General features: G+C 39.6%; 1 protein-coding gene across 4 annotated transcripts in view; it reads left to right on the forward strand.

Moving 5' to 3' along the window:
- The first annotated feature begins 1588 nt into the window (after positions 1–1588).
- RBBP6 (RB binding protein 6, ubiquitin ligase) overlaps positions 1589–22815 on the forward strand; it is a 31868-nt gene continuing 10641 nt past the window's right edge. For 2 of the 4 annotated variants that reach the window (XM_080556203.1, XM_080556205.1), the window contains exons 1-10: positions 1589–2244; positions 9674–9773; positions 11743–11781; positions 12452–12488; positions 17381–17425; positions 19835–19923; positions 20046–20142; positions 20979–21118; positions 21704–21876; positions 22611–22714. In XM_080556203.1, coding sequence (XP_080412329.1) covers positions 2079–2244; positions 9674–9773; positions 11743–11781; positions 12452–12488; positions 17381–17425; positions 19835–19923; positions 20046–20142; positions 20979–21118; positions 21704–21876; positions 22611–22714 — 990 coding nt within the window. In that variant the 5' untranslated portion in view covers positions 1589–2078. The remainder of the gene's footprint in view (positions 2245–9673; positions 9774–11742; positions 11782–12451; positions 12489–17380; positions 17426–19834; positions 19924–20045; positions 20143–20978; positions 21119–21703; positions 21877–22610; positions 22715–22815) is intronic. The other 2 variants (XM_080556204.1, XM_080556206.1) reach the window with 1 other exon arrangement.

Below are 22815 nucleotides of genomic sequence, written 5' to 3' on the forward strand. Positions count from 1 at the left end.
TCCTCTTCCTTTGAGGTTCCTTACGTACTTTTTAAAGTTATAAATGAATAATTCTTCATCTGCTGCAACAACAAACCGATATGACGCGAACGTTTCTGCTGAGCGTGGTTAAACATCATTTAATAGGCACGTCAAACCCTTTGTGTAAGATGGATTTGTCTCAGTAACAGCACGGCAGCATCAGCACGTGCGGACCTGGTCTGGGAGCCGCTGCCGGGTGTAGCCGGAGGCGCAGAGCCATCGGCTGTGGGGACACATCACCTCCTGCTGCGTGAGCGGGCCCTACGGCAGGGCTTCGTCAGGCATTGCGTTCCTTTTGGGACACCTCACAGCAGCTGAGAAGGGCTGGGACTACGTGGTGCAACGCGCCGACCTGGCGCACACTCTGCTGATTCAAATTTGTTCCAGAGCTTGTGGAAGAGGTGCGTTTGGCCCAGCAGACCTTACCCAGGCCAGGCACCATCTGCCTTCAGCGGGCAGCAAAAACCCAAAGGGCAGAATGAACGCAGTGTCATGTGTGCTGTCGGATTCAACCTGAGTGCGACTATGCCTACAGCTGGTTCTCGATGTATTTGTATGAGAGGTGAGCCAGGGTACACAGGTCTGGTGCTTATGTGGAAGCTAGTTTAAAAAACCAGTAGTATGGATGTGCTGACATTCTTTCATGGAATTATTAAAACCTCAAACAATCGAGTGGAGACTGACTGTTTTATGCACAGCCTGTGTAGGCTGCAGACCCCACATACTTCACAGCCCAGTCCCCTCGCACACGCAGGTCCTTTTTCCCTGGAGTGCACGAAACCCCCAAAAGTAATCTGTAGGGTTTAGATACCAAAAGATTCCTAGCCTAGCAATTTAGATGAGAAATGTTTGTTTGCCTTTCCCAAGCCTGTTAGTCTTCCCTATTTTTACTTCAGAAATGTACCTGTTTTTAGGTTGGTTTGTTTCAGATGGCACTGCTCCGCCTGATACTCTGAAGTATCAGGTTTAAAGTATCAGGTATAAAGTTTATCTGCGCAGACTTGGGTCCAGAGGATTAGGAACAAACGCTTGTACAGTGAAGGATTGCGCTCTGAAAGTTTGTCGCTGTTTAGTGATAAATGGGTTGGCTATTGAGCAGCACAGAACTATAAACAAACAGGGGTTTAATCATGACGTTAATAAAAATACGACATCCACAGGAAGGGGATTAATATCAATTGTGTAGCTTGATGTAATTTATTAGCAGGCAAATACCAGGGAAAGGAAAAAGGCGGGCGGGGGGCGCGAGGGACACGGCGCTTTGGGGGCTGGAGTGAGGTGGCACGGGGGGGGGCTCTGTGAGGTGACACCGGGGGGGTGGCTCCGTGAGGTGACACGGGAGGTGACACGGGAGCTGACACCGCGAGGTGGCTCCGTGAGGTGACACGGGACCTGACGCCATCGCCCCCCGGCCGCCAACGGCCGCTCCGCTGGGGGGCGCGCGCAGCCCTTCGGGGAGGGCGTGGCGGCGACGCCCACGTGACGCGTGCCGCGCGGCCGCTTTGTCATACTGCGCTGCGTCACGTGGGGTGGGCGCGGCGTGCCGTTGCGCACGCGCAGTGCGGCGCCCGCGGCGGCCCGTGCGGTTGGCGGCCGGGAAACCCCTCGGAGGAGCGCCGAGGCGGGGGCGCCGCAGCCGCCATAGCGACCGGGCCGGGCCGGGGGGCGCCGCCGCGAGGGGCCGGGAGCGGAGCGGAGCGGGACCGGGCTGAGCCGAGCGGCCGGGAGGAGTCGGGGGCGCGCCGCCGCCGTCGCGGCCCAGCTCGATCGCGAGGGCCGGAGTCGTCGCGGGGCGGGGGCGGGGGCCGGGGCCTGGCGGCGCAGCCGCCGCCATGGAGCGCTGAGGCCTCCGCCCGCCCAGCCCGGCCCAGGCCGCGCGGCCTGCCCATGGCGGAGCGGCGCGGCCCCTGAGCGCCGCCCGAGCCCAGCCTCCGCCGGCCGCAGCCGGCCCGCGCTGCCCGGCGCTGCGCTGCCCTGCCCCGCCTGGCCGCGGGGCCGCACCCGGCGCCGAGGCCGTGCCGCCGCCGTCCCGCAGCGGGCGCCGCCCGGCCCCAGCCATGTCGTGCGTGCACTACAAGTTCTCGTCCAAGCTCAACTATGACACGGTCACCTTCGACGGCCTCCACATCTCCCTGTGCGACCTCAAGCGCCAGATCATGGCCCGCGAGAAGCTGAAGGCGGCCGACTGCGACCTGCAGATCACCAACGCCCAGACCAAAGAAGGTGCGTGGGGCGCCGCGGCTCGGCGCGGCCCGGCACGGGGCTCGGCCCGGGGCCCGGCTGGCTCCTCGCGGCGCCGGGCGGGGGCCGGGGGGCGAGCGGAGCGCGGCGGGGCCCAGCTCGGCAGCCGCGGCCTGGATGGAGGCCGCAGCCCTGAGGGCTCCGTGCTGGGCGAGGCGCGGGGGGACGCGCGGCTGGGGCGCCCGCGTAGCGCCCAAACAAGTTTTGGGGGCTTGGGGTCCTTCGAACTCTTCCAGCTCAAACGATAAGGGAACGCGGGAGGGCAGCTGCTCGTGGCAAATTTGCCAGATTTATTTGAAAATTGATGGAGAAAGCCGAAAGCGATAGGAATAGGACAGATGGGTAACGTATTTGAAGAAAAAAAAGTGGGTTTGGTGACTTCCATATACTCCACCATATTGGAAAATCGGCTTTGTGGCTGTTGTGGAAACGGCTCGCTCCCAGTGTCTTCTGTTAAGAGTGTATCTGTGACCAGCAGCTTCACAGACCCTTTAAAACCACTTCAACCACAAGCGTTCTCTGTATGTAAACTATACTTTGGAATTTCCTGTTAACGCAACCTGTTTTTTCACTGAAGACATTGTCATTCAAGTGCTATTGAGCATGGTGTCATCATTCACTTGTAACTTCTTTTTTCCTGGTTCCACATACTAACCATGTTAGGATGCTGGTGAAGGGTGATGGCACAGCACTTACAGAGAGCATAATAAGAAATTCTTGGAAATGTCATAAATTCTAATATGGTGCTCAATTGTCAGTGATGATAAAGCTTTTATATTGCCTAGTATGATACTTTAGTTTATAGTGATGATCTGCCATCTTGATAAGTTTGGATGCGATTAAAGACTTTGGGATGTTGCTTTTCAGAAATAAAAAGAATTCTGAAGTGTTTTCATTTCTCATACAGTAAACTCTTTTTTTTCCTGTTCGCCTTGTGGTTCTGTGACACTTTTACAGCAATCTTTTCTTTAAAATGTGTACTAGTTTTTTTCCTTCTCCTGTTTCACAGTAAAATTCAAATTGGGTAATATGTATGTACACTGCAGTAACTGTAACTTCAACCCTAGCCTTTAAAATGATTGGACTTAAAGCTTGCTGATTGTCTACAAATATTAAAAAATATATATTTTCGGGAGGATGTCTGTCTGTAAAGGGACTTAACAGCACAATGTTCAGGGGCTGTTGATGGATTTTGTTGTATTGTGTGACACGTAGGTAGATACATTTCAGAAGTGTTGATTTTATTTTTTTTATAGTAGCATTGAATAAAATTGTCAGAACCTTTTGAAAAATGTTTAATTTGTTTTAAGGGCTTTGCTACAGGAGGGTCTCTAAACTTTGTCCGCAGTCGCTAATGTGTTGTAAGTTTCACAAATACTAGCGGGCTGATTGGCCAGCTGTCTGAAGTCACAGTTGTAAGAGTTGTAATAAACAGCCTTAAAACCAGAAAGCTGGATGGTAACACTGTGATGGAGCCCAATTACTACTGGGGGGGTGGGGGGTGAAGCCTGTTAAAAAAGTTTGTTTTCAAAGCCTTGTTCTCATGCATGCCAGAATCCGGGGAAGAAAAAGTATCTGCCTCAGTATGTTACAATGTTAAGTGCAGTGTTGCCTAAAGATGGAGTTAAAGCCTATCTCTTAAAGAGCTTCACTCATTTCAAGGCAGTAAGATCCTCTTCTAGGTACCTTGTGTTGCTCTTAGACCGTTGTGATTTATTTTTTTTTTAAATAAATTCTAAACTTGGTGTATTAGCAGCACAGATACTTACTGAAGTTCTTGTAAGGGTGATTTCCACTTAAAAAAAAAAAAAGAAAAAGGAAGTTGGAAATTTCATTTCTTACTAATTGGATGTAGATATTTAAACACGTTCAAAGATAAAGGAAAAATTAAATTAGGACTTCTGCCTAAATGACATGTCTGGAATTCTTAAATATGGGTGTAAAGCACTGGTTTCTTACAACTTCTGTCTGTGTAGGAGTTCTGAGATGTTAAAATTATATTGGAGAGAACAAAGTGTAACTTACAAATGGTCTACTTGTTCAGGTGTTTCAGAATACTCTGACCTTGCAAAATGCAGTAACTGTCACTTCTCATAAGGGAATTCTAGTAATCAAAGGAATGCTAGTTTAAGCTGAAAGTAAATAGGAACTTAAATATCAGTGGAAAAAATGTGACCTGATGAACTCTTTCAGAGGCTGGGAAGGCAAAAAGGATGGTGGGGACCCATTTCAAAAAAAAAAAAAAGGCATGTTCTCAAGAATGAGTATTTAAACGTGACTCCTCTTCATTTGATCTGAATTTGATTGCCGTCTTTCACAATAGATATTCTAACAACATCCGCATTTTTTGTGGAAAAACTGCAAACTTTAGAACTCTTGTTTCTTGAATAGTCTTTTTCTGCCCAAAGCATTCTGACTCAAAAACACTTGGGGAAGGTATAAGGAAAGCATTCTTAACTGGCAGAATAAATTTAAAAAATGATTAACTCGGAACTGGTCGTGGTGAGATGAATAGTTTTAAGGAAGAATAGGGTTTTTAAAAGACTCTCTTGAACTGGGGACTTGCATGAGTTCATTGTTGCAGCCTGCACTTGACAGCTTTAGTAATGTGCAATGTGATGTCTTAAAAACTCATGCTAACTCCAAAATCACTTGGTCTCGCTGCTGAGGTGTCTACTGAAAGGTCAACAATATGCAAACTTAGCACATTAGATAAGACATTTAAGCAATTTTTAAACCTCGTCCTTCACTGTACAAGTTTATATTGCAGTGCTAGTATCAGGGATTGCTTTGGTTACACCTCAGTGCAATTAATTCTTGGGCTGCCACGCAGTGTTATTATGCAGAGCCTTCAGAAAAGATGTGGAGTTCCCGGTTTCCCTGGTGAAGCTGAGTGTAAGTCGTGTACCTGTTCAAAAGCTGTTGTGGAGCTCGGGTGCAGCGCCAGTCTGGGGGTCAGCTGCTTGAGCTCTGTCACCAGCAGGTTTGGGATCCATCCTCCTTGGGAGTGTGGAGTCAGCTAGATTATTGTCCCTTTGCCAAGCGCTTAAGGCAGGCTCAGTTTGGTCGATCTTCACCTTGTCTCTGGCATTGCTTCCGCTTCCACCAGTCACAGGCTGAAGTGGCACGTGGTGCCACTAAGGCATTAAGGCTTCAGACAGTCAGTGTGGTCAGATTAATGACTCAAAGTTTGTTAGATTTTTGTCAGCTTTTCCTTTCAAGACCATAATGACAGAAACGAAAGATCTGTGAGCCGTTTGGGCAACTGAACTAGCTAATTCAGGAAACGATGGTGTGCCAGTGGTAGCTGAGATCGTGGATACCTATGTTGGTGGAAGCTAAACACCTAGAAATAGTAGTCTGCTCCGTCAGTAAGGGTGTTCTGAGGCAGTGCTTTCAGTGCCAGCTGCAGAGCTCATTTTGCTTGCTGCAAAGTGTGCAAATGAGCGTTGATAAGAACAGAGTTAAAAAATGAGATGAGGGAACATATTTTAAGTGCTAGGGAGAAAAGGCATTCTTGGGAGTTGCACTGTTTTCTGGTAGAGACGATCTTGAATGTTGCTGGTGGTTGTCATCTTTTACTCTTCAAATCTTTCCACCGATAGTATATTGTCTCACTATTAAGCAGAGCTTAGATGCCTAGCAAAGGTGGTTTCACCTATAGGGTCGCTTTCTAATGATGTTTTTGAAGAGCATATGTACTTTATCCAGGTGAAAATATTTCTCTACGTAGTGCTCAAAAGATGCTTTCTGCAGTCCTGCCAGACTCAACATGGTGGATTAAAACAGGCCATAAAATCCAGAACGAACTTTTTAGAGTAACTCGTTCATAGTATACATTTGATGCAAATTAGTAAAACCATCAGATTTTCAGAATTTTATACTATTTTTGCAGGAAGGTCGCAGATGTGCAGGTTTTGAATTGAGATTTCTACATAGGTATGAGGCAGCAAATTAGTTATTTTTTTTTAACTTGTTTGCCTCCATTCCTTGAAACTTTTCTTTCTCTTGTCTCTTTCAAGTATGCTATTTTCTTACAAAAGATACAGCAGTTTTTACACTGTTACGCCTCTTCTGCTTAATGTAACATCCATTTTTTCCTTTGTTTTTGCAAGCTTTCTGTACTAATCGAATCCATATTTTTGATCACAGGTCAGGCTGACGAAAGCCCAGTAGCCAGTTACTGGCTGGCACCGTCAGTAGAACAAGTTTTGTACCGTAAGGGAATAGCAATCAACAGAACGGTCACCTCCTGCTTTGCCGAACGCTTCTGCTCGAGCTCTGCTTGGACAAGTGTGAAAAGTGGCCTTGTTGAGGGTGATCTCACCGCTCGTTTTGCAGATGTCCCGTCACGTGCAGGGGCAGGGTCTGCAGAGCGACGCTATCTTGCAGATCCTGGGAGTTGCCAAGTCCCTGCTAGGGGGTATTGCTGCCCATGGGGAACAAGCTTCTGCTGGGAGATGCCGGTTTAGTCTTAGAGCTGTTAGACTAAGCTGGCGTCTGTTAAATTCAAATTAGGCGAACAAGTTTCCAGAGACTTTGAGAATAGCTCTTCAGCTTTAGCCCTCGTCTGATTTTAAAAGAAATTAAGTTTTTACTTTGCATTGTTTTACTTCACTTTTATTAAAATTTCATCACCAAAACGCATTCAAATAGTTAAGACAAAGGAAAAATAAAGGTACTAAAGCCAACTGGAATGGGGTCCTCTCACAGAAGTAACTCAGCTACTCACTCTCCTGTATGTGATCAGTCTTCCACAAATTCTCTGTCACAAGCAAATTGGATAATTTTAATTACTAAATACCAATAAGTGTCCTATACAAATAAAGTCTTTCCTTCGTGAGCAATTATCACTCTTCAGTTGATCAGTTTAAATATGTAATAAAAGCACAGATGAACATTTAAAGTAAATTCATTCTTACATCATTTTGTTCCTGGGTGGCTGGAGCTTTCCTCAATGCACACTTAACATACAGACTGAAAGCAAGGAAATTTATGTATGCGCACGAGGATAGCTTATTCACAAGGATAATGTTAATGCATCTCTTCTAAGGGTCAATAGATTTTCACAAATACTAAAAGAGGACTTCTTCATCTGTACTATAGATGTTTTATGCTTATTTGGCCTGTCTGCAAGCTTTTTTAATTTGTGGATAAATCCCTTGGCTATAGGAGACAATAGTTTACAGACAGAGCAGACTTATAGTGGGAACAGAAACGAAGCATATTTCCACTGTTAAGGAAGAACAGACATTTTAAAAAATGCACAAGTTTTCTAATAAAAGCATAAGTTCTCAAAGGAAAAATGTGTCTTTTTGGAATAGTTATGGCTGTTATAATCTGGTATGAAAGTGCAAAAATTGTACCGTTTTTTACTTGTGAGCTTGAGAATGGTGGATAAAAACTTCAAAAACAGCTCCTCATAATATTCCTTGTCTAAGATGTGTCATGCACAAACAAAACAGTGTCTTTCCTGTTTCTTTCAGCTGGTGTCCAGGCAGATGCAGCTGGGCTAGTCAGCTGTTCTCATGTTTACAGTGTGGGAGAGGTGCCAGTTGTAACCTTCTGCAGGACTTCCAAATTCTGCATGTGGCACAGGCATAGCAAACTCTGATGTTCTTGTGGAGCCGCTGTTGCTTATCCTAGAGCTCTGACGTCTCCATCCAGTGGCTTGTTTTCTAGACCAGCAACAATGCAGTACGTGACGTCATTCAGCGGGTAGAAACAGCTACTTTGGGAACTGCAGCTCACCGGATCTCTCAGTTGCTTATCTAGGTCTCAGTATTCCTTGAACGTCTCCAAAAAGTCCTATTTCAGGCCTTTCTTGACTGCTAGCTTTGTAATGGTTAGATTTTCCTTTTGAAAAGAGCTCTAGCAGTTGTTTCAGGATATATGACTTCTATAAAAGCTCCTGTTTGCATGGATTTTATTAGGAACTGTTTTCTCACACAGTTCTAAACTGCTGTGAAGTTCAGAGGAAGTCTGCTCTTTGGTTCCCTTGGGGAAGATCAGGAACTAGTTTCAGCTAAAAGATTTCTCAGTTTTCTGTAGAAGCATTTTGTCATCTGGAAATAGAAGTAACATTTTGATTTCAGTGTTGAAATGATTCTCTGGTAGGTGTGTTTCAGTCTAAAGGAGACTTGTCTCTAGGAAAAACATTCTGAAAAATGGAGCATAAATTATGAAATATTCTTATTTTGTGTTTGATCACTGGGAAAACCACCCTGACAGTGCGTGACTAGATACATGGTGTCTTTGGTTTTCACACCAAGGTTCTGATTCGGTCTGCAAAGGTAAGGGCTTTTAGTATTTAAAACTGTAGGGAGGTTATAGGGATTGGCTGCTGATAGTGCTTCAGAAGGGGCATATCTGACTTGTGTAAGTACAATAGAAAAGCCATTCTAATAGATCTGCGTATTTCATGCTTACTCGGTGTCTCGGGTAGTTGGGGGGCCATCCTATGTAAAAGGTCAAAAGGTTTTCTCCTTTTCAAAAGAGCAGTATGATGTGAACCAAGGTAAAGCATGGATAGCTTCAGGCACGCTTTTTTCTAAAAGCTTTTTGAAATCTGCCTTTGTAAGTAATTTTGAGTTATTTTGCTCTGCAAAAAGTGACTGGAAAGATTTCACCCCTTTGTAGTTAATTCTAGCCAGGTAATTAGCTTAAGAGGAGACGTACTACTTTCATTTGAGCCAATTCTAGCCTGTTTGTGAAAGCAAGCGGAAAAAAAAACCACAAAGACTGTGAGAAAGTTTCTAGCAATGCCAGTTTAGTTTCCACTTAAATTTAAAGCCCTGAGTAGCTGAAAAGCCTGGTGGCTGTTGATTAATTAAGCTCCAAGAAATGGACAGATTCGGCAGGTTCTCTTCTCCTGTGTTCTGTCTCAACCACTAGCAGCAGAAGTGAATTGGGTTTAGTTATCAACTATGAAAGCAATGGCTGAAAGTTTTCAAGCTTTAGTTAAGTCCCTGTGCCGTTACAGGGCAAGCTAATTGGGCTTAAGAATTTGGTTTATGACTGTGCTGTGGTTTCTTTTTCTCCAGAACTCTGCTGGTGTTATAGCCTAATAGAAGTAAAAGCAATTTAATCAAGAACAGGAAAGAACCTCACGCAGTAGCAGGGACTCCCCTTAAGAGACCTTTGAGACCATTTTGCTGTTGGCATTCAGACTAGTTAAAAAAAAAAAAAAAAAACACGAAACCCATGATCTTGCTGCTTATATTTGATTATGAATGTAAAGACATTTTTAGAAGCAGACTCTTACTTCGAGACAATGAAAGTACATTGTTACGTGTAAAATTCCACTTTTATATCTGTAAAAGGGTGCTCAGAAGTGCTGTCTAATTACATATTAATATGCATTCTTATTGCTAATCTTTTTCTGTGTTTGTGGTGTGTTTTTTTTTTTTAGAATACACAGACGATAATGCCCTGATTCCTAAGAACTCGTCAGTAATTGTTAGAAGAATCCCTATTGGAGGAGTTAAAGCTACCAGCAAAACATACGTTATGTAAGTATCCATAAAGCATTGCATCCTTTGTGAGGGTTTTCTTAACTTATTTTTTGATTGATCTTAGTTCGTGAGAGGCATTCAGATTGTATATTTCTTGTAAAAGGTGCCGTTAGTTTTTGTTGTAATGGAGTAGATTTTCATATATCTGTCCCAAAATAGGCTAATATTTTCAGACCTACTAGGGCATTGGGTTTGAACTCCAGCAGTGGTAACTTTTAAAATCTGTTCTATTGGCTTTTTAGTGGGGAAGGTCATTTTCTGAGACCTGAGATTTGAATGGGTTTACATCCCGTTTCCTCTACAAGAGGAGATCCCTTATTATATATATTGCTCTTCTTTATTTTACAGTTGACACAAATATGCATGGTGCTGTAAATTTATAATTTGTTCCCATCTCAGTAGAGTCTGCTTCTCAGCATGTGACTTTCTTGCATTTTTGTTTTTGGGATGTGGCAGGTATTCTTATGGCCCAAACCTGCTATTTTTGCATACTAGCAGTAGAGGAAGGAGCAAGGGTTGCCATTTGGTGAGCCACGCAAACAAGAAGTCTCATACATAAGTGATTTTTGTTAGCTTCCTAAAGACAATGGTTGTTTAAGGCAAGGGGAAAAAAAAAAGAACAATGTCCTTAAGTTTATTGCCTTTTGTGTCTGTACTGTGAAGGCATAGCTAAAGCTTTCCTTACTTGAAACTCAGTAAGCAGTTCAGCATGCTACCGTTACTAGTTATCTTTCTGTTTCACCCTAAGCTGGTATCTGTGCTCCAGGTTTTCATCTGTATTCCTAGCATTTGTGAAGAACAGAGAAGCACATGTATTGATTAAAATTAGGCGTTCAAACGCATTCCTGACTACAGGATTAGTGCTGTCGTTCATTTATTCGTACAATCCAGTTCTGCATCAGCCACATTAGTATTGTTTGAATGGCTGTCTTTTCCAACCTCCTTAAAGATATGCCCCTCCACCACAACTGGTAAATGTTATTGGTTTGTGGTTTTGCTATGCCTTTGTAATGTTGGTTCTCAGTAAGTAAGGTGTACTGATGAGTTACAGTATGTCTCTAACAAACAGTCCAGCAGCATCCTGGTACCCATGAAGCATTTGCATGCAAAAAAGTTGAATTTGTGTGGCTCTGCACATGAACTTAAGCACATTGCTGCTGTAAGTAGCTGTAGTGCTTTCAGGCTCTACCTAGCAATTCTAGACCCCACATTTTTGTGCTTATAAGCATTGCCTTGTCTTAGGGCATAATTTAGGTACGTATGCTTAGTGCTGTCTTGTCAGTGCATCCTCCATCTCTGGTTGGATGGCACCCTCTCCTGGTATTGTAATGCGGTTGTAAAATTAGAGGATAGATGCTGCTAGCATCAAAGATCAATTAAATACCTGTATGTGGGGATAAAGAATTCCACGGCTGTTCTAATGTTGAAAATTAACCAGGCAGATGAGCTTTGTCCCTAGCTGGAAATACTACAGAAACAAGTGATGGGGTAGTTAACATTTAGGAATTATGAGTGTATGCTGCAATGGTGGAGAGGCCTCCAAAAATGTGTTAACTCCTCTTGTAGTATGTTCCTCAAGGTAAACATATGAAGAAGCCATTGTGTGGTAATCTAAAGTATTTCCTTATACTTCCTCATCTTCAGGGAGTATGTGGCTCTAACTGTGAGCCTAGTGGTTTTCTAGCAGCGGCAGGAAACACGAGCCTTTCAATTTGTACATAAATTCCACAGCAGCCTTTAATTGCCTCTGCTCATGGGACACTTCGGATGATGTATGAATTGTTTGTTAACTATAGTAGTGGTTGCATGCCTGATTCATAAGTAGCATGCAGATACAGATCAATCAGTATGTGGAATCTCGGCAAGTTTTCAAATGTACTAAAGAAATAGTTCCTAAAATATTGTAGCATTTTCAAGATTATTTTAAAGCAAATTATGGCAATTAAGACCTTTTTTTTTGTCACAGGACTCCTAAATCGCACAAAATCCTAGAAACTGCTTTCAGGTGACATTTCTACTACTATTTTTAGTCAATGTAGCATATGTAACACGTTTAATATTTTGACACTTTCATGGCTAAATATAGTAGATATCTGAACACAGTGCTTGGGCTTCCACAAAGAAACACAGCTCTAAAGACTATGCTGCTGTCATTTTTATTTTATTCCTTCCTTTATCAGATGACTGTTTTTTTGTTTTGTTTTGTTTTCCCACTTGAATAAACTTGTACTTCAGAGTGTCTAGACTATCACTGTTCCTTCTTAGAAATTAAAGTATTGTATCTGGTACCTAATTGTAATGCTAACGATATACAGATTGGCTAAAGCTAGCTTCATGCTTAGAACATTGATTAAGAACACAAAACTGTAGTACAGACTACATATTTTCGCTCCTGATACAGCAGAGACAAAATACCTGAGGACTTGTGCTTGCACTGTTGTGTTCTATATCTGTAAATCTTAAAATAATATTTAACGAAGTAGAAATGAGATTGTTTTTAGTTGCACTGAATGTACCGAGGGAGAACAGTTTATGTATGTGAATAAATTTCTACGTTCATTAGACTACCAGAACATAATGTTTCGATGCTCAGGTTTTATAACCTGTTTTCACTGCTATTTGTTGGATACAAGTGCTTTCTATTAAATTCTGATCACCTTTATTTCTTCTTTTAGAAGTCGAACTGAACCAGTGAGTGGAACATCAAAAGCAGTATGTAAAAACACAATCTCACACTTTTTTCTACACACTGCACTTAATTATAAACAATGTAGCCTTGCATTAATTTTCCAAGTATTAACTTAATATATTTTCCAGCAAAACATAGTATATGTTGTAAATACAATGTATTTGATTCAGCATAGTAAAAACTGAGTAATGCCATCATTTGCACAGTTCTAATGTGAATTTTGGTATTTGTGCCTAGTAATGCATTGTATTTCATATTGAATATGCTAGAATATTTCCTGTATGACTTTGTGTTGTACAGATACTGTATGATCATTTTTAGATCATGTAGGTTTGAGGTTTGCACTATCGAACATGGTGCCATGTTCTACATCTGTCTGTCTATAGCTAGTAATATGTATGTTTGTATAGGTTGTTGTGTGCTTTTTGTTTCTTGCAATAAAAATGTTTGGAGTGTATTTTTTGCCATTTTCACATTGTATCACTTAGCTTTTGTTTTTAAATACTTTTTTGCCTAATGGTTTTTGAAAATGTTATCAAAAACCACTGAGAAACCATTATTGTTAAACTCGGTATTGTTTCTTATTTCTGACTTGGGGGTTCAAACAAATACCAAAACCAGCATATCCCATACAATTTCTGAGGACATTTCTGTGCAGCTAAATAATTCCTTTTTGTGTCCTTAAATACTCAAGTATTTATTCCTAAAACTGAAATTGAAGTGATATTGTTTGGGCCCCTCAGAGTACATAAATGTCTTGAAAAGATGTGAAGACATGAATTTGAATATCATTGCTACACAAAGTGGTATTCTAAAGTTCTGTGTTTGGTCTTTTTGCTTTATCTAATGAAACAGTTTAGTTTAATAGTTTGACTGCAAGCGAAAATATCTAAAACCTGGTATAAAAATTTTGGCACAAGGTTAGAGCCTGGTGCATTTGTGGATAAAGTCCATGTCATCTTTCTTAACTTTCGTCTGCAGTATATTTTTGGATCTGGGTGGCCTCAGGGTTGGATGCTGCTTTAATTTCCCAAAGGTTAAGCCTCTCTTTAGTATACCACCATTTTGAATTTCCATTTGCAAAAGGGGGCAGCATTTTTCTTCAGGCTTGAAAACACGCTGTTGCTCTGCTGCTAAAATATAGATAAGTACATGAGGAAATACTTGATTGGTAATGGTCTTAGATACTGATTTGCCACTTGGGTCAACTATTATGTATAACTGCGAATTTCAAAATAGTTCTTACAGTATAAAAATTACTACTCGGTGTTTTTTATTTTTCATCTTTATTTTAAGTATAACTGCTTTTTCTTCACTAGAATGGTGTGAGGCATTACACTAACCCTGGATCATTGGATCTGATCACTCATTAAGCTGTTAGGATAACTTAATCTAGAAATTCATGAACTCTGTGTCTGCGTTCTGTGAAGAATGCAGCCTCTGGTTCCCATGGAGTGGTGTGCAATCAACCTCAGATGAAAACCTTTTTAAATGTAGGTCTGAAAAGACTTAAATCTGAATCTGACATCCGTAATTCTATCACCGATTGGTTCGAATTCCTTTTTCAACGTGAATGCCTCCCATTGTGAGTTCAAGTTAGTTAAACTGGCCCAGTGACCCTAGTAGTTAATGTAATGCATTTGTGTAAACCACGTTTATAGTATTTGATCTAATTCAGATGGGTTTTTATTTCTTGAAAACAGTTATTTTCCTTTTTGTTTACTAGCATGTGTATAAACACAAATCACATGTTCATAAATAAAGTTAACATTCTTTTAGCCTTGTGTGTTCCCTGGCATGTCTGTATTACATTTTTAAGTAGCATCTGACCATAAGCTAACATAGACGTCTCAAAAAATAAAAAAGAAAGAAAGAAAAAAATGGGAAAGAAGTATCTGGAGTGGTGGGGGGAAGACTTAGTGTTAGTTAGAACAGATTAAAGTAAATGGAAGAGAAAGCAAAAATATTCCCCTCTTGTTTGCTCTGACTACCTGATTTGGGCTGTGGGTAGGCATAGGGAGGGTGGAAACGTCCTTGGAACTCTCTCTTTACAAGTCTTACATATGTATGGAGATGGATGGGTACTTAGATACGAAAATTAAAGATTACTGTAAAAACACTGCAGTGTCAGGCACTTCTAGTGTTGGAAGCACAGTGAGATTTACTTTTAAAGCCAGCTCAGATCTTTGTCTAAAGTTTTTGTTTGTTTTTAAATATATTTATTTCTGTATGTATTTCAAAGTAGAGACAGAATCTTAGTGTGGTAGGAATAAATTACTGGAAAGCTCACCAGTTACTGTTAAAAAGTAAAGCATAAGCAGCAAAGTTAAAGTGAGTAAGAAAAACAAAAAGGATGCACAAAAGCTTATGGCTCGAACATTTTTTCACTGTCTTGCTGTTTTATATTAGCTGTTATTTTATGCTTCCAAATTTGTAGTGGTGTCATGCTGTTATTACAGCCAATCAAGGAAGTGGATCCTTTTTGTTTTAGCATTAGTATTTCAACAACTGCAAGCATCTCTGTTTATCCTTAGAGTCTGCATAAACGCACAGTTGTGCCCCTTGTTTCAGTGCCATTGAATGCAACTGCGATCCTTCCTGGCAGGATTTTCAGTTTAGCTAAGATCTCAGGTTTTAGGAAACCATTATAATTTGGATATACCACACTAGCAGCAAAACTAGCCTTTTCCCTATTTTCTGTCCCAGTTTCTGCTTGCTGTTTTTTAGCTTCCGTTTAGTCTTCTGGACGAAACGAGAGTTAATACATTTGGCTCTCGGTTCTGTTTTCTTTCTCTGATTCTTCTGCAGTATTATCTTAGGGCTGTGCGCTAGATTCCTGGAGATTTTGTTTCTGCTTCACTAATTTGAGGGACTGGCAGAAACTACTTCAATGGAAATGTAAAGATTAAAAAAAAAAAAAAGAATGAAAAGAATGCAGGATTGTTGGAAGATGGCCATTGGGCACACTTACTCAATAGTGCATTGTCTATTTGCTGCTTTTGGTACCAGTTTGGTAGAAATGAGTGCCATCATCTCCTTTAAGAAATTAAACTGTTGCCTGCAGGCCGAACAATACTGTTTCCTAATAAAATATAAACACTAATTAACATTTTATTAATGGTTTTGTTTCAGTAACTGGTCAATACTAGACTGTTTAATATCTCATTAGATTGCTAGGCTCCAATAGATAGCTTTCCTAATATTTTAGTTGCCTCTGAAAACACACAAAATGGTAGCAGTTGTGCCTCCCTTGAGAGACCTCTTTTTTCCACATGTAAAGGAGTGACACATGGGGTGTAAAGCTTCACAATACTTAATCAGACATCCTTTTAAACATAAGTACAAAATCTTCTGAAAAGAACAGAAGTTGAATCTTCTGGTAAGAGTTGCAGTGGAAAAAAGGTCTCTTATTCCAGATCTAGGTCTTTTCAAAAGACAATTTAAAAATATGTTCAGTTAGTAATATAGTAATGTTCATGTGCTTTCCCAAACATATAGGGAAGGAATGATTAACTAAAACCAGTGCTTTACTGGAGTAAGGAAACATCTTCTGTGGGTCGATATTTTTTCCCCTACAGTCTGCTAAAGCTACTGCCTTGAGTTCTTCCACCATGTTAGGTAGTGTTGTACAAGAGTGTTGGTTTTTTGTTTTTGTTTTTTTCAGGGAAGAGTTTTTAATGTTTTCTGATCAATTTTGTGATCTCTTGAGGAGAGCTGTTCAATTTACATTCTGAAATTTTATTCTACTTTTTTTTGAACAACTTATAATAAGCAGAATTCGGAATGTCTTTCTGATAACGTTAACTGGTGTAAGCTTACTGCTGCCTGTGACATAATTCAATAATTCATAATACTGGAAAAGGAAAGGGAGTTAACTGTTTTCAGTTGTGGAAAAACTACACTTCGGTGTTGGTTCTCAGTAGCCACAGCAGTCCATTGTTAACTAGTGGCCTTAAGAGCTCATTCCTGCAAGCTGTTCCTGTAGGTAGCTGAGTGAGGAGAGTGGTTGCGATAGAAAAAAAAAATGACAGGATTATGTTCTGAATCCATCTTTCGTTATCAATAATATGCTTTATGTTTCTTGCTCTTGTGCATTTAGTACTAGGCTGCTATTTGAAAACTATTTTTGGTCTGATAGCAAGGAGAATACTGAATGCTCACACTTCCCAAACTAATTCATAGTATGAGGTCTAATAATAAATAATGCTAGAAATTAGTTTTCTCATTTTTTATAGACTACTTTATCATGGTAAACACCTTAATTTCAGTGATTTAAGGAGGTTTGGCTTTTTATCTAGGCAAAGTGATGGGTTGTTTTTATGACTGATGTTTTGGATTGGTATTTTTATTAGGGTTTTGTGGGGTGTGGTGAGTTTGGCATTTTTAAACGATGTGAGGGGCAGAGTTCATGGTTCAGAGCTAATATGCCTGTGCTTTATTTTCACAGGCAGCTGCTGTGTTCACAAAAACATAACCCTGTGCATTTAAAAACGATGAAACATTATGCAATTGATTTACAAATTACACTGAAAATAAGTTTCCTGTAGTGATGCTTCCTTCTCAAATATTTTTTTTTGAAAAAATCTTTTTAGCAGAAAATTGACAGTTTCCCTACCCCTTTGACTTTTATGCAGCTGTGAGCATTTGACAAAAATCCCTCTGAGATACTCTTGAGCAATAAGTCGATCTCAGTTGGTTTGGTTGTTTTAGTTTCTTCTCATTAACCATATAGACACTCTTAAACTCTTGTAAGTCTGGACTTTGTTTTGAACAAATACAAATTACACTAGGTTAGAAATGCCTCTTCCAGAGAGACACAGATGATATAGTGCAGACTTTCAGACTGCAGTAGAGGTTAACTGTTGCTATGTTTTGATTGTAGAACTTGAATATGTGTTTAATTTTTTGTGAACAGATTGATGACTCTTCTGCATCTATTTCTCTGGCCCAGCTTACTAAGGTATATATATATATTCTTGTCAAATATTTAAAAAAAAAAAAAGTGTTTGCTTCCTATTTTAAATCTTATATTGTGATCTATAGCTGGCTTACTGTTGTAATTTGAAGAAAAAAACCAACACTTTAATTTTTAATAAGTTAAAGTATTTATTTTAACTTTAAAATGTGTGTAAAATTTGATACTATCCTGTAAAGAGTAGTTCCCAGTTTGGGAAGATTGAAGGGGAGTACCTTATCAGCCTCAACATAATGTTGCAGTATTATTCATCTTCAAGACACAAAGAAGAAGCACTTCAGAAGCTGTTTACCGTTTTTCATACGTTTCGTTAATTTTTCGTTGGAAACTAACACAATTTTTACAGAAGAATTTAATTGGCTGTAAGTTATGGACATTTCAGGGGGGTTTGCAACAGCCAAAATACAAACATTTCTGTAACATGGACAATTGCATGGTTATTTTTGAATTTCTAGTCTTCATAGATATAGATCCATTCTTGAATGTTGCACAGTTTCATAAGTTGTAGAATATATAGTGGGCAACACGATCTAATTTGTTTGAACACAGACTGTAAATTGTGTAAATGTACCTAATTGTTTATAGGAATATACCAATGTGTATGTGTGGCATATTAGCACGTGACCTTCTGAAATTGTTGTAATGCCATGTTTTGCTATGAAACTGCTTGCATTTTTTGCTCAATAATGTGTAACTTTGTCTGGGAAAGCACTAGTGATTGCACTTTGGAAAAGGCTTAGTTCTAGCCAATTAAACTACCAGTCTTTAAATTACAAAGATTAGAGAAGGCAGGGTCTAATGCAGAGTAGCTAGAGTTTGTTCTTCTGAAAAGAAAAGCTGGAGTTCATGTCCAAGAAAGAGAAGCCTTCCCACTGGTAAATTTTTCCCCTACCCACTGCAGAAATTAAATTGTATACATCTGGCCAAAAAAAAAAAAAAGGGAATGTAGCCACCTAAAGAAATTGGTCTCCATTAGTGCTGTCCCTAAACATGTCCTTGGTTCTGTGAACTCATGTCAAGTTTTATTCTAAACTGTGAGAAACTGTCCAAGCGGTGTGCACATTTAAGTTTTCAACAAAATCTGAACATTTTAGAACAACACAGGAACATAACGAAGCAGCTCAAAACTGTTACGTACCCTAACCTCTTCAGTGCAGACTGGCTTAGCCTGGAGGCAATGTGTTAACAGTTTCCTGTTTTATTACTACTATGTATTAAATGCCATATTTGACTTTTGGTCTATTCCTAATAATGTTTTGTGGGTTTTGGATGTGTTTTGTAAACCGTTTGGGTTCAAACAAATTAGTCAAGTATTTGTAAAAGTTTTCTGTAAATGTTCATGGAAACGGTTTCATAGATGTTGATCTGGATTATGTTAATGTTGAGAAAAACTGTGTATATGAAACAACCATTTAATAAAATGTTGAAACTAGTTGGTTGCTTTTGTGAATGAATGCATATAAAACCAAGAACATGAGTGGTTGATCTGAATGATAGGTGCTTGAAGGTTCAAATAATTTACAGTCACTCCCTTAGACCCTGCTTGTATCTGGACTAGTGTGTAAAAAACATTTTAACAAATACTGCTTAAAAATCAGCTAGCTTCAATGATTAGAAAATACAGCTCTAGATAAGGTTTATATTACAATTTGTGTGTTAAAAGGACACAATCAACTTGAAAAAAACCCCTTCATTATTGCTTGTAGTTCAAGCACTTAGTATGAAGAATTGTGTTGGGAGGAGCATGCAGCTTGGACTCTACAGTACGTTATGGTCAAATTTCTACTGAAAAGTCTTTTTTCTTGCTGGGGGTTTATAAAAAGCTTGATTCCTTTTAATGCTTATGTGTCAGAAGCTGGATTTCAGCAAGCAGAAACAGCTTCGCAATAGCAAGTTGTGTGTCCTTTTAATGCTGCAAAATGTAAATAATAGTACTTGGCATCTGTGTTTCTGAATTGAATGTACAATGGATATCTTCTCCTTCAAATAGTCTGGAGCATAAAATTGGTGAAAAATACTAGATATTGGTGGGTTTTTTTGTTGGTTTTGGGTTTTTGTTTGTTTGGTGTTACACATAGCTTCAGTCCACTTTGTATTGAAGAAAATTGGATTGGTTACACAAGTCTTTATGTAAGGTACAAACAGAGCCTAAGGTTTTGAGTGCCCAAGAATGCTCTCTTCAAGTAGGTTAACAGGCACATAAACATCATGTAATGGCATAAGGACTCCCCAGAACATCTTCAGGACAAATATATTTTATATAAGCAGCTGTTTCATGCAACCTCAGCTAGAGTTGTGCTGCTCTTTACAGGATTGGATGAGTGGTGTTGTCTTTGGCTGTGTGGACTTAAATGTGTTTCTAATGTGTGTGTCAAATAATTACCTGTTAAACAGACTGCCAATCTGGCTGAAGCCAATGCTTCCGAAGAAGATAAAATAAAAGCTATGATGTCACAGTCTGGCCATGAATATGATCCAATCAAGTAAGTGTTGCTGAAGTCAAATCTGTTCTTTGAAGATTGTGAAAAAATTGTAGAGTTGTTTGCTCTAAGGGGAGATACACATGTGTACCTTTTTATTTTTTGTTTTTCCCAAACTTTTTTAGTTACATGAAGAAACCCTTGGGTCCACCTCCACCATCATATACTTGCTTTCGTTGTGGAAAACCTGGCCACTATATCAAGAACTGCCCAACAAATGGGGTAAGATTACAGTGGACTGCTGGTATTACTTAGTTTTGTTTGTTTTGTTTTGTTTTTATTGTTTTTTAATGTAGTTACTTTATGAATACATCAACATTCAAATTAAGAATCATTTTTCCTGAGGTGAGATACAGAGGTTGTAAGACAGTATTACAAAGCCCTTGAAATGTAAAGGGAAAGCTGGAATTATAAACATAAAACTGCCTAATTTTCCTAGGTCATAGGCATTAAATATGTCCGTAGATTTTTTTCTGTGTACTTTCATTCATATATTGATACTTTTCAGTTTAATTGGAATTTTTTCTTTAACTTTTAAATGACCATTAACATTTGTTAATACTTCGTATTACAAGAGGAGAGGATATTTCTCTTGACCCAATCTATTGAAGATTTACATTTTAATTACACTATCTCTGGTTAAGTATTCATGACAGTTAGCATTAGTCACTAAAGATAGGCATGAGGTATGAATTGAACCTTCATACATAGAGGTGAATTTAAGTTTCTTCAGTGACTGATTCAAAGCACTGAAATAAGCTTGCAGTCTGACTTGTACTATGAATGTTTCTGTCCTGATGGAATAGTAAGTTAGGGGATGTTTAACCCCTGAGGAGCCAGAAGTTAAGCCACATGAATATCTATTCAGTTCAGAATGATGCTAAACCTTTGAAACATCCTGGCTGTATTCGTTTATGAAAATAAATATTTTAACCATGCAGTCCTCATGTTAGAGAAAAGGAGAGGATTAAAGGATTTTGCTGCTTAGGGTAATCATTGAAATGTCATTTAAGTGCGACTTTTAGGATGAAATATGTCTGAATTTCTTTTCTTAACAGGACAAAAATTTTGAGTCCGTTCCCAGGATTAAAAAGAGCACAGGAATTCCCAGAAGTTTCATGATGGAAGTGAAAGATCCTAACACAAAGGGTGCTATGCTAACAAACACTGGAAAATATGCAATACCAACAATTGATGCGTAAGTATGGAATTTATCAGGTGGACCAAAATGTTTCCTCCCCCTTTGACTGTCAGGTCTCACATGTGAAACAACGTTTTTCCTGTTGGTATAAACTAAGGACATCCTACCGTGCTGAGGACAGCAGTTGCTTCTATTCCAGTTTTAGAAGAGTTTGGTAGTACTTCTGTTTTCTGTTGTTTTCTGAATCTCCTTTTGTAGAAGCTGCAAGGTCGATGACTTTAATTTAGAAAAGTGTCATTTCTTGGAGATTAAATTTATCCTGACCCTACAACTTAGATTTTACCCTCTGGCACAGAAGGGATTCATTTCACAGAATTTCCAGCTGTCAGTTGTTTTTCTGGTCTAGGCTAATTTCTCATCTCAGTTGAGCTAATGCATGGGAGAGTTCTCCAGAAGGGATAGACACTCCCTCTTCTAGTGTTGTGACTGTAGAAAAGTATTTTGAATTAAACGCCTATGTTTTTAAAAGGCTGATTGTAAAATTCTTTGATAAAGTCCAAAGCTTGGAAAAGTCTTCAGATCTCTTCAATTTCTTCAAAATTTCTTCATCTTCAAATTATTTTATTTTTCCTCTCTCCCCAGGGAAGCTTATGCTATAGGAAAGAAAGAGAAGCCTCCTTTCTTGCCAGAGGATCCATCCTCCTCCTCTGAAGAAGATGATCCTATTCCAGATGAGTTGTTGTGTCTGATTTGTAAAGATATAATGACAGATGCGGTTGTTATTCCCTGCTGTGGAAACAGTTACTGTGATGAATGTAAGTATTACTCCCATGTTTGTTAATTCAGATCATCAAACCTGAAAGCAAAAATAGGAGCTAACGAGACTAGTTTGTTACTAGCTCTATTTAATGCTTAAGAATAGCCCGAATAAGAAAGGACTTCTCTGGTATAAAAGGAAAAAAAAAAAAAAAAGCAAGCTTTTTTCCTCTTTTTAACTATTTAGTTAAATCCTTTCTACATGCAGAAAGAGGAGTATGGGAAGTGTACAAAATTGTGCAGGTGATTACGGTGTTAGATAGTGAATGCATTTACTTTGTCTCCAGACTTTTCTCTCATTAAATAAAATGTTACTATTATATAGCCAACTCTGACTACTGTGGACTTCAACTCCCTCTTACTGTGGATTGCAACAAGTGGGTAGTTAGGTATTTAACCTTCTAGGGAGAGTTCGTTAAAACCTTTAGAACCTAAACTTTTTTTAGAAATGTTTTATTTGTTAACCTTATGGTTGGTTGACTGGTAGTGGGGAAAAGGACTAGTCAAAATGGCAAGAAGCAGTCTACTCTGCAGCTTCAAATGTTATAGTAATGAAATATCAAAACTGTATAGTTATTTGCTGCATAAACTATTGAACATTTACAGCTTTATGATCTCAATTCAAGACCATATTCACTCATTAATCACGCACGTGGTTTTATAATTGATTAGAGCCCAGAAAATTTTCTTAGTTTGTCTAAAAAATTATGTTGATGATTGTAATGATTCACAGGTATCAGAACAGCATTACTGGAATCTGAGGAACATACATGCCCAACATGTCATCAAACAGATGTGTCTCCTGATGCTTTAATTGCCAACAAGTTCTTACGCCAGGTAACGTGATCGCTTTTACGTACATTATTCATAAGAAAAGTCTATTTGTAAGAAAGAAAAAAAAAAAGAAGGGGAAGAAAATACTAATTTAACTTTAAATT

The sequence above is a fragment of the Anser brachyrhynchus genome, assembly GCF_964034855.1.
Source record: "Anser brachyrhynchus genome assembly, chromosome: 15".
In the NCBI taxonomy this organism is placed as follows: Eukaryota; Metazoa; Chordata; class Aves; order Anseriformes; family Anatidae; genus Anser; species Anser brachyrhynchus.